Below are 12,100 nucleotides of genomic sequence, written 5' to 3' on the forward strand. Positions count from 1 at the left end.
GGAGGCCAAGAGGGGCAGATCACGAGGTCAGGAGTTAAGAGACCAGCCTGACCAACATAGTGAAACCCCGTCTCTACTGAAAATACAAAAAACTTAGCCCACCATGGTGGCGCGCGCCTGTAGTCCCAGCTACTTGGGAGTCTGAGGCTGGAGAATCGCTTGAACCTGGAAGGCGGAGGTTGCGGTGAGCCGAGTTCCCGCCACCGCACTCCAGCCTGGGCAACAGACCGACACTCCGTCTTAAAAAAAAAAAAAAAAGAAAAGAAAAAGTAGAGATAAAAGGACATCATGTCGGCAATGTCCTCTCAAATGGCAGAATGATATAGCACGTGCAAAACGGTAACATTTGTGGAATCTAGAAGGGCTTATGGGAATTATTTGTACTAGTTTAGCAATATTTCTGTAAGTGTGAGTTACTTTAAAATGAAAGGTTAACAAAGTTACTGAGATTAGGGAGAGAACGTGAGGAGCGAACAGACTTAGTACTAAGCCATGAATAACCAACAAGTAAAACTGGGGGAAATAAAAAGGAAGTCAAATGGCATGCGATCAACGGAAGACATAGCTTCCGTACTCTTAACCCTAAATTACTAAGCGATGATCTTCCTGCAGCTCTCCAATCCAAATCACCAAAGACAATCTCGCCGCCCAACTTTGCCAGAAAGCAATTCGGCTCCAGCCGGCTCCGCCATGTTTTTCCAGCGAGCTGCGCCTACGCACGCACGGGTTCACGCACCAACCAATCGGTGCCCACGTCGGCGTCTCGTTACCGAAGGGGCGGTGCGTTCTTCTACACATGCGCACGGTTGGGCGGGCCTCCTTCCTTCTCGCCTAACGCCGCCAACATGGTGAGTCTTACTGATGCGGGCTCAGGGGCTGGCGACCATGCAGCTCGACCTCCACCTCTGCTGGGAAGCTGAGGCGCCGAACGGCTCCCAGAGGGTCCCGGGAACCGCATGGTGAGGGTCCCCGGGCCGGCTGTGCACCGGAAACTGACCCTTCCCGGACTCGCGGCTGGCGAGCGCGTGGAGGGCCCGGCAAGGCCTGGCGCGCCTTGGGCCACGCTTGCGCGCCTCCGCCGCTGGAGCTGGACGGCTGAGGCGGCTCGGGGTCCGAGAGCGTTGTCCCGCCCGCCGCCTGGGCCTTGCGGAGCTGAGAGCTGGCAGGCGGTGGCGGTGGGAGCGGGCTTTAGCTACTGAGGCGTCTGCCGATTTCGTCCATCCAGGTTGGCGCCTGGCGCTCGGGCGGGTGTTCCCCTGCAGCATTCCTTTTCGCTGAATTTAACCATGTCGTCTTTAGCTGTAGAAGGTAACAGATCTAGTAAGTATTTATAAGTAAGTTTCACTGCCCTTTCTCCCCCACTTTTAGGTGTTCAGGCGCTTCGTGGAGGTTGGCCGGGTGGCCTATGTCTCCTTTGGACCTCATGCCGGAAAATTGGTCGCGATTGTAGATGTTATTGATCAGAACAGGGTAAGTGTCACAACTTCTTACTAAACATGGCAGTGGACATGTGCTTTGCAGTTAACAATAATGAATTGTCTCGATGGCTGTGTAAGGTGAGGTTGCTGTGGGTGGTAGCTTTATTTTACCATTGAGGAAACAGGTAATGGTAAGGGTTGTAAGCACAGTCTAAAATTAGCTCTTAGTATTGAATTTAAGTGTTAGCCACTTAAGGTAGAGCCAGTTATGGACTGAAAAGTTGGTTAGTTTTAAATGAGTTACTATACATAAAGTGAGTTTAGAACAGATCCAACACATAGAAAGCACTTTTGTATTTAGTGCTGTGTATTTGAGACAGGCAAACTAAGAAGTTGACCACTGGCTATAAATGAAAAGGGATCAGAGTCCTAAAGTTGCCTGTAAATTACATGTGGTTGGTTTCTATTGGGTACTAATAGTTTAAAAAGGAGCATTTAACGGTGTGGAGAAATGTTTGTGTTGAGCAAAAGAAGTAAACATACGTGACCCAGATAGGACAATCCTTGTCTTTTCTGAGCACTTTATTTAAATAGTGGTGTGGGTTTGATGGCCCTGAACGGATAAGTAATTTTACAGAACCATCTGACCATTTTAATTGCTGTTAGATTTTGCACTGAAGTTCTTGATGTTTGTGTTCTAGGCTTTGGTCGATGGACCTTGCACTCAAGTGAGGAGACAGGCCATGCCTTTCAAGTGCATGCAGCTCACTGATTTCATCCTCAAGTTTCCACACAGGTAACTATCCACTAATCATCACTCCTCCCTCCCATCCCCAGATTTGTTTATACTAGTAAAAGTTTGTTTTAGAGTAAACAATATGGAAGATTCCGAGCCATCCTGAAGAGGGATTTAGGTTATAGAAGTAGACAGAGATTATTTACTTTTAAAATGTCCTGGGGGTGATAGCTCACGCCTGTTATCCTAATACTTTGGAGGCCACAATGGGAGGGTCTCTTGAGCCCAAGAGTTTCGAGACCAGCATGGGCAACATGGCGGAAACCCCTGTCTACAAAAAATACAAAAAAATTTGTTGGGCATGGTGGCACGTGCCTGTAATCCCAGGTCGGGGGGCCGCGGGGGCGCTGAGTTCGCACGATCACTTTAGCGAGGTCGAGGCTGCAGAGAGCCATGATCATGCTACTGCACTCCAGCCTGGATGACAGAGTGAGACCCTGTCTTGAAAATAAATAAAATAAATGCCTTAAAGTCACTTTTCTACCCTGGTAGTTTAGGGCTTTGCCTTTGTTTAGACTTGCCATCCTCTTTTCTTCTGGTCTCTGCCCAACTTTTAGCTTAAAGTAACAAAAATACTAAGTCTTAGGTTTTTTGATACTAGCTATCATTAGGCGAGCTCTTAGTGTGTGTCAGTTACACAGTATTTAACATGAAAGGTTTTATCCCTAGCTTACATTTAAATGAGACGGTGAATAGCGGTTCTTTTTTGACATGAAAATTAAAACACTTTAGTGTGTTGCTGTACAGTTAATTCAACTCACAGTGATGGTTGCAGTGGAACATGTACTATCACGTGGCCACTACAGATAAAGTAGATCTAAATAATGTAATTTTGCATACTTTAAAAAATAGTCAAAAACTTGCTGTATGCTGAGTGCTGCAGACATTGCAGTACGTGTATTAACACATAATGGAAGTACTGGTGGTCCCCTCATGCCACTTGAATAGCCTCGAGTGAACATAGCCGTGCTGCTGCTACTGTGACATACCGCATTGTTTGCAGCACAATTAGGAGTGAAGCTTGAGGATACTTGTCAAAGTTCAAAGCAGTAGAAAATACTTGGTAACTTGGATTTTTCACTAGGTACTCTTGTAATTCTGCCTTGGATTCCGGAGCACCTTGGATTTTATTTTTAGGATGTTTGGCCACAAATTTTTACCATAAAATTTTTTTTTAAAGAGCCTAAGAGTTAACATTAATTACTTTGTTTGTTATGAGAATGAATGGCTTGGATGGGTGCAGTGGCTCCTTCCTGTAATCTCAGCATTCTGTGAGGCCAAGGTGGGAAGATAACTTGAGGCCAGGAATTTGAGACCAGCCTAGCCAACCCCATCTCCACTAAAAGTCCAAAAATTAGTCGGGTGTGGTGGTGTACTCCTGTAGTCCCAGCTATTTGAGTGAATGAAACAGTAGAATTGCTAGAACCTAGGAAGTGGAAGTCGCGGTGAGCCAACATTACGCCAGTGCATTCTCCAGTCTGGGTTACAGAGCAAGACCGTGTCTCAAAAGAAGAAGAAAAAAAAAAGTTTTCAACACGCCCAGTGCCCGAGTGGAATTATATATAGTCAGAGGTGGGGTTTTTGTATTGTTTGTTTTCGGGTGGGTCTTTCTTTCTTTTTCTTTCTCTTTTTTTTGACACAGAGTCTCTGTCACCCAGGCTAGAGTGCAGTGATGCAGTCTCGGCTCACTGCAACCTCAGCCTCCCAAGTAGCTGGGATTATAGGCACCTGCAACCACGCTCGGCTAATGTTTGTGTTTTTAGTAGAGACGGGGTTTCACTATGTTGGCCAGGCTGGTCTTGAACTCCTGACCTCAGGTGATCCACCCACCTCGACCTCCCAAAATGCTGGGATTACAGATGTGAGCCACTGCGCCTGACCGAGAGGTAGTTTTTAAATTCATAAAATGAACTTGGCTGGGTACAGTGGCTCACACCTGTAATCCCAGCAGTTTGGGAGGCCAAGGTGGAGGATTGCTTGAGCCCAGGAGTTGGAGAGCAGCCTGGGCAACATAGCAAGACCCTGTCTCTACAAAAAGTACAAAAATTAACTGGGTGTGCTGGTATGCACCTGTAGTCCCAGCTACTTGGAAGGCTGAGGCAGGAGAATGCCTTGAGCCAAGAAGGTCGAGGCTGCAGTGAGCTGTGATCGTACCACTGCATTCCAGCCTGGGTGGCAAGCAAGATCCTCTCTAAAAAAAAATGGAACTGGATTACAGTTTTGATTAAAATATGCTTGAAGTTACAACCTTTTCTGGCTTACTGAACACAAAAATGAGTAAAATACATAGTGTGCCAGCCGTTGTGTCTTATGTAGAGAAAAAAGTGTAACAGGAAGAGTGCTTTTCAAGGAACAAAGAAAGTGTCCTTGATAATGAGTGACTTCAAAGCTGATCTGTGGTCTTGGCTCGTTCTAGTGCCCGCCAGAAGTATGTCCGACAAGCGTGGCAGAAGGCAGACATCAATACAAAATGGGCAGCCACACGATGGGCCAAGAAGATTGAAGCCAGAGAAAGGGTAATAACTTGGGGTCATTTGAATTCTGGTCCTTTTGTTGGAGAGTTCAGGGTAGTGTGAGAGGGATAATTTTTATATATTTTTTTTAACAGAAAGCCAAGATGACAGATTTTGATCGTTTTAAAGTTATGAAGGCAAAGAAAATGGTAAGATTTAAGATCTGTGTTTTTGTGTAACAGCTTTAGAATAATGAGGGAGCAGTAGCCAAACCCCATTTCAAGCTGCCAGCTTCTTGGGAGTTTTCTGTAAAAAGGGAGAATTTATCCTCATTTATATTTCATGATGTCCTTATGGAATTGTTACTTTTCTTCAGATGCAGGGGAACAGATCACTTAATACCCTTTCTGAAACCAGCATAAATTGGAGTTTATTGTATGTATACACAATAAATGCTTTCTTACATTGATAATTTTCAGAGGAACAGAATAATCAAGAATGAAGTTAAGAAGCTTCAAAAGGCAGCTCTCCTGAAAGCTTCTCCCAAAAAAGCACCTGGTACTAAGGGTACTGCTGCTGCTGCTGCTGCTGCTGCTAAAGTTCCAGCAAAAAAGATGACCACCGCGAGTAAAAAGGCTCCAGCCCAGAAGGTTCCTGCCCAGAAAGCCACAGGCCAGAAGGCTGCGCCTGCTCCAAAAGCTCAGAAGGGTCAAAAAGCTCCAGCCCAGAAAGCACCTGCTCCAAAGGCATCTGGCAAGAAAGCATAAGTGGCAATCAAAAAAAGTAATAAAGGTTCTTTTTGACATGTTGGCAAATGTATTTACGCCTTTGGATATAAAGCCTGTTGAGACTGGAGTTAGGAGGCAGATTGATAGTAGGATTACAATAAACATTAAATAATCAGTTCCTTAATCTCATTCTCTGCCCATACTTGGATAGATAGTGCAAAATCATTGCAAAGTCATAACTGATCATGTCATGAGAAATCATGATAACTTAGAACACCAAGTGACACAAGTGACATTTTTTCTTATGGTCACCTTGGCTTCACATCATTTTTTTTTCCTTGTACAAATATGTTTGCCATAAATAGGTAAAGTGACAGCTTCTTGATGCTCAAGAGTCTAGCAGTTTTTTTGTTTTTTGTTTTTGAGACAGTCTTGCTGTGTCACCCAGGCTGGAGTGCAGTGGCGTGATCTCAGCTCTCTGCCACCTCTACCTTCTGGGTTCAAGTGAGTCTCCTGCCTTGGCTTCCCAGGTAGCTGGGCCTACAGGCGCCTGCCACCACGCCCAGCTAAATTTTTTAGTATTTTTTGTAGAGATGGGGATTCACTATGTTGGCCAGGCTGGTTTTGAACTCCTGACCTTGTGATCCGCCTGTCTCAGCCTCCCAAAGTGCTGGGATTACAGGCATGAGCCACTGCATTTGGCCTTTTTTGTTGTTGAGACAGTCTTGCTCTTGTCACCCAGGCAGGAGTGCAGTGGAACGATCTTGGCTCAGTGCAACCTCTGCCTCCTGCGTTCAAGCGATTCTCCTGCCTCAGCCTGAGTAGTTGGGACTACAGGCATGTGCCATCATGCCTGACTAGTTTTTGTGTTTTTAGTAGAGATGGGGTTTGCCTGTGTTGGCCATGCTGGACTCGAACTCCTGACCTCAGGTGGTAACACCTACCTTGGCCTCCCAAAGTGCTGGGATTACAGGTGTGAGCTGCTGTACCCGGCCTGCAAATTTTCTTACAAAAAGTAGGAAAATAGGGCAGGTATAAAAATTACAGGTTGAGCATATTTCTAATCCAAGAAGCTCCAACCTCTGAAACTGAGCTGTGACATAACAATTATAAAATCGCTAGCCTACCCTCATGGTGGTTTATAGTCAAAATGCAGGTACACAACACTTCATTGTCCCTGAGGAACAAGTAGTTAACCTTCAGGGTATGTGGATATGAAGCATAAATGAATTTCCTGTATAGACCTAGGTCCCAAGTGTTTCAGATAAGATACTTACCTTGTATATAGTAAGTTGGACTTCTGGTTCTCTCTGCCACAATATTTAGGTAATTTGGGGGCAATCCTGACCTCAGGTGGTCTGTCTGCCTTGGTCTTCCAAAGTGCTGGGATTATAGGTGTGAGCCACTGCTTCTGGCCAGGAATACATTTTAAATGAAGCTCATTTTTTAACCAAAAGCTAGCTTCAAGCTTCACTGAGGTAAAGGAAAAAGCACATTGATTTGCTTGATAATAGGTAAGTGGTATGGTGTGATGAGGAAAATAGGGACAATTTTGGATTAGCTGTTCTACTCTGGGAGGTAGAGAATTGTTTAGAGAAAGTGGAATCTACAGCTAAAATGAGAAGGTGGCGTAAAGGGAAGAATGACATCAGATAGGAAATAAACGAATTGATAATGTAGACTGGCTTGGGACCACAAGGAAGTAGGTTAGTGGTTAGATCCTGTAGGGGAACACAGGAAGCTACTGAGGGTTTTTTTAAATGGAGTGATATCTCAGATTTAGATCATTGAACTGGTAAGACTGAAACTTTCGGGATCAAGACTGGGAATGCCGGAGTTGGCAGTATAATCCAAGGAAGTGGCAGTGGTAATGCCATTTACGTGGTCTTGATCATGCATTGGACTGCAGAAATAAGTGAGGAAACAATGTGATGGGGTTTCTGGTTTGTACCTCTGGCTCATTGGTTGTGAGGGAACATGAGGCAGGGTAAAGTTTATCCAGGTAAAATGAGTTAGATATGTAGACTATATGGGTGTATATGCAGACTGCAGACAATCATAACTAAAATCCTGGCTCTGCCTCTTGAAAGCTATGTAGTTTAGGCACATAGCCAAAACCCAGTTTCCTCATCTATGTGGTAAGCTTCAGAGCAGTTAATAAATCGTGATATGTAGTCCAGTGACTGGTTCCCCTGGTAAGAGCTGTGATAAGGACACAAGGAGGAGAGGTTTCAGGACAAACTTGGGATTCATGAATATATACGTAGTCACTGCCCAGGGGTAGAATGACAACAATCAAGAGATGAGTAGAGAGGTTGGAAAGGAGTCATGAGGGGTGGGAAACTAGCAGGGCACATAGAAGCCAGGGAAAGAATTTTGCTTGAGATTGTCAAAGTGAGGGGAAAAGGGCAGTAAGTGAAGGAGAAATGTATGGGGTTCGGAGGTTTTGTTTTTGTAAATCTGGAGTGATGGGCATGTTCAAATACTTCTGGGAAAGGAGCTAATAGTAGAGAAGCTTGGCCCTTCGAAAAACAGGAAGGGAGGGATCCTAGGGGAGAGGAGGAAGGATTAGCTTTAGAAGAAAGATGCCCTCTTTACATGAGGAAAAGGAAGAAAAGGTGGGTTTAGATGGTAAATCTGTAGGTTTGCTGTTAGGAAATGAAGACTTTTCACCTTGGTCTCTGAAGTTTTTCTGGAGTTAGCAAGGCAAGGTCATATACTGAGAAGGAGGGATGAGGGAATGTAGATTTGCAGACATACAGGTTGTAATTGCTTATGGAGGAAAGGGGAGAGCACTTCTGTCAGACTGCCAGCGGCCTTGAGGGCCCTTTGGCTACAGTCCATGAGGTGCTCAGAGGATAAAAGCTTCAGGGTAGAAGCAGTATTCAAGCTGCACCTAGAAAATAGTGCGATATAAAACAGTGGAAATTGGAAATTCCAATCTTGGAATCTCTAGGAAAGTAACTGAGGCATATGATGCCTGAAAAGGAGTAGAAAATAAAATTAATAAGGTGGGGCCATATGATAAAAGATTCCAGGCCTGGCACTGTGGCTCACACCTGTAATCCCAGCACTTTGGGAGGCTGAGGCAGGCAGATCACCTGAGGTCAGGAGTCCAAGACCAGCTTGGTCAACATGGTGAAACCCCGTCTCTACTGAAAATACAAAAATTAGACAGGCATGGAGCATGCCTGTAATCCCAGCTACCTGGGAGACAGGCAGGAGTATCACTTGAAACCAGGAGGTGGAGGTTGCAGTGAGCTGACATCACACCATTGCACTCCAGCTTGTGCGACAGAGGGAAACTGTCTCAAAAGAAAAAAAGACTTGAGCAAGGGAGTACTCTTCAGGAAGTTTAGTAGTATAGTTGGATTGGATTGGGGGATGGGGAAGGAGAGCAGAAAATTGTCGAAATATCCCGGTACATAAAAGTCTACTTTGATTATGGAGAACTACACACTTGTTCAGTCACCCTCATTGGAGATAGGGGATGGCATACGAAAAGAATGCTGATTTTGGGCTGGGCACGGTGGCTCACGCCTTTAATCCTAGCACTTTGGGAGGCCGAGGGAGGTGGATCACGGGTTCGAGACCAGCCTGGCCAATGAAACCCAGTCTCTATTAAAAATAAAAAAAAAAAAATGCTGATTTGAGTCATATTCAGGTTTAAATTCCGTCATTCAGCCCAAACTCATTACGTTACTTATGTGAGTCTCATCTAAAAAGCAAAGATCCTGATACCTGCCTCATATTATGGCAAGGATCAAATGAGTCAAATAAGATGCTTGTGAAAGTGAGGACAGGATCTATCCTCAACACCTGGCACAATTCTTTTTACACATTAGGTACTTACTAATTTGGGTTGAATTGTGTTGAACTAACCTGGCGGTATAGGCAAAATTTGGAAGTTTGTTTTTCAGAAAGTCTTGACTTCCTCTAATCTCTAAGTAATTGGCATGTCCTCTAATTCATATTTTTCCCCTCTCATCTGTTGGGTGAAATACTGTTTATCCCTTAGTACTAAAATTAAAGGCTACCTCATTCTTCTAGTTAGCTGATTTTTAAAAATCTAGACTAAACCATAAGTCATTTACATTTAAATAAAATATTACAGTTGAAAGTAAACGGTCGGCCGGGTGCGGTGGCTCAAGCCTGTAATCCCAGCACTTTGGGAGGCCGAGACGGGCGGATCACGAGGTCAGGAGATCGAGACCATCCTGGCAAACACAGTGAAACCCTGTCTCTACTAAAAAAAATACAAAAAACTAGCCGGGCAAGGTGGCGGGCGCCTGTAGTCCCAGCTACTTGGGAGGCTGAGGCAGGAGAATGGCATAAACCCAGGAGGCGGAGCTTGCAGTGAGCTGAGATCCAGCCACAGCACTCCAGCCTGGGCGACAGAGCAAGACTCCATCTCAACAAAAAAAAAAAAAAAAAAGAAAGAAAGTAAACGGTCCTTTCATTATCTCCACTTCCAATTCCAGTACCCTGTATAAAGGAAAATAAACACATCTTGCAGACATTTTTTAATGTATTTGTAGTATAGGACATAAAAATATATGTGCTTGTTTTAAGCAAATTTCATACTCTGCAACTTGTTTTTTTTTTCTTAATATGTTCTGGAGATCTTATCTAGTCAGCCTCTAAATTAGAGTTCTTCAGAAAAACAACCAGTGGGATGGATGAATGGGCTCAAGAGATTATGGAAACCAAGAAGTCCCACAAAATACCATCTGCAAGCTGGAGAACCAGGAAAGCTGATTGGGATAATTCAAGCTGGATCCAGAGGCCTGAGAACTGGAAGTGCCAGTGGTGTAAGTCCTGGTCTGAGACCAAAGGCTTGATCAAGATTCAAGAGCATCAACAACTGAGGGCAGGAGAGGATGGGTTTCCCAGATTAAAAAAGCAGATTCGGCTGGGCTCGGTGGCTCTTGCCTGTAATCCCAGCACTTTGGGAGGCCGAGGCAGGCAGATCACCTGAGGTCAGGAGTTCAAGACCAGCCTGACCAACATGGAGAAACCCTGTCTCTACTAAAAATACAACATTAGCCGGGTGTGGTGGTACATGCCTGTAATCCCAGCTACTCAGGAGGCTGAGACAGGAGAATTGCTTGAACTCGGGAAGCGGAGGTTGCGGTGAGCCGAGATTGCACAGTTGCACTCCAGCCTGGGCAACAAGAGTGAAACTCCATCTCAAAAAAAAAAAAAAAAAAAAAGCAAATTCACACTTCCTCCCCCATTTTGTTCTATTTGAACCTTCCGTGGATAGGATGATGCCCACCTGCATTGGTGAAGGTCATCTTTACTCAGTCTACCCATTCAAATGCCAATCTCTTCCAGAAGTAATCTCACAGATCTAGAAATGTTTTGCTTATTAATCTACCTCATTCTTTTGTATCTTCTGCATAATAATCCACAACATGAATGTTCACGTTTGACTCTATTGATAGACATTTAGGATGATGCCAATTTCTTTTTCTGGTTTTTTGTTTTTTATTTTTTGTTTTTTGTTTTTTTTTGACACGAGGTCTTGCTCTGTTGCCCAGGCTGGAGTGCAGTGGTGCGATCTCGGCTCACTGCAACCTCTGCCTCCCCGGTTCAAGCAATTCTCCTGCCTCAACCTCCTGAGTAGCTGGGATTACAGGAGCACATCACCACACCTGGCTAATGTTTGTATTTTTAGTAGAGACAAGTTTTCACCATGTTAACCAGGATGGTCTCCATCTCCTGACCTCATGATCCATCCCTCTCTGTCTCCCAAAGTGCTGGGATTATAGGCATGAGCCACCCCAACAGGCCCTCTTTTTCTATTTAAACAGTGCTTCCATGAATGTCCTTGTATGTACCTCCTTCTGTACTCAATGGTGTTTATCTGGCGCACATCGCCAATCAGTGCACTTGCTGGATTGAAGAATATGAGTGTTTTTACCACTCTTTCAGTAGGCTGTACCAATTTAGACTTGCTCTACCAATTTAGATTTCCATCAGCAGTAAACAAAGACATTCCTGCCTGGCAGTCTTGAACTCCTACTGTTATCTCTTAAATTTTTGCCAATGTGTGAAAAGTAGTATCTTACTTTAACTTGCATTTTCCTGGTCCAATAGTGCACTAAATGGCTGAGTTCTGTATTTATTCTATTTGGATAGCCATTAGATAGCCATTAAGTCCACTCATAGAGTTACTTTAAATGTTTTCCTTTAGTTTTCTCCCACATTTTCAAATAAAATTTAGAATTAGCTTGTCAAGTAAGTTAAATCATATTGTGATTTTTGAGATTGCATTGAATTTATAGATGTGTTAGATAGAACAAACTCACCATCTTCATACCAACTTTTCCATTCAGGAGCATGGTATATTTCCAGTTACTTGGGCCGTCATTCTTTTCAAAATAAACAAACAAACAAACAAACTATATATTGGCTTATTCCTGGCGATTGTTTGTTTGAGATGGAGTCTCGTTTAGTTGCCCAGGCTGGAGTGCAGTGGCATGATCTCGGCTCACTGTAGGCTCCGCCTCCTGGGTTCACACCATTCTCCTGCCTCAGCCTCCTGAGTAGCTGGGACTACAGGCACCCTCCACCACGCCTGGCTAATTTGTGTGTGTGTGTATTTTTAGTAGAGATGGGGTTTCACCATATTAGCCAGGATGGTCTCGATCTCCTGACCTAGTAATCCGCCCACCTCGGCCTCCCAAAGTGCTGGGATTA

General features: G+C 44.3%; 1 protein-coding gene across 41 annotated transcripts in view; it reads left to right on the forward strand.

Moving 5' to 3' along the window:
• Window positions 1–5,477, forward strand: part of RPL14 (ribosomal protein L14) — a 575,215-nt gene extending 569,738 nt beyond the window's left edge. For 34 of the 41 annotated variants that reach the window (XM_050780442.1, XM_050780433.1, XM_050780459.1 and 31 more), the window contains exons 2-7: window positions 823–848; window positions 1,369–1,470; window positions 2,120–2,214; window positions 4,631–4,730; window positions 4,823–4,876; window positions 5,147–5,477. In XM_050780442.1, the coding sequence (XP_050636399.1) occupies window positions 846–848; window positions 1,369–1,470; window positions 2,120–2,214; window positions 4,631–4,730; window positions 4,823–4,876; window positions 5,147–5,434 (642 nt within the window). In that variant the 5' untranslated portion in view covers window positions 823–845 and the 3' untranslated portion in view covers window positions 5,435–5,477. Of the gene's footprint in view, window positions 1–818; window positions 960–1,368; window positions 1,471–2,119; window positions 2,215–4,630; window positions 4,731–4,822; window positions 4,877–5,146 lie in introns of those variants that run through there. The other 7 variants (XM_050780473.1, XM_050780438.1, XM_050780453.1 and 4 more) reach the window with 3 other exon arrangements.
• The last annotated feature ends 6,623 nt before the right edge of the window (window positions 5,478–12,100 follow it).

This window comes from Macaca thibetana, chromosome 2 (genome assembly GCF_024542745.1).
Source record: "Macaca thibetana thibetana isolate TM-01 chromosome 2, ASM2454274v1, whole genome shotgun sequence".
Classification (NCBI taxonomy): Eukaryota; Metazoa; Chordata; class Mammalia; order Primates; family Cercopithecidae; genus Macaca; species Macaca thibetana.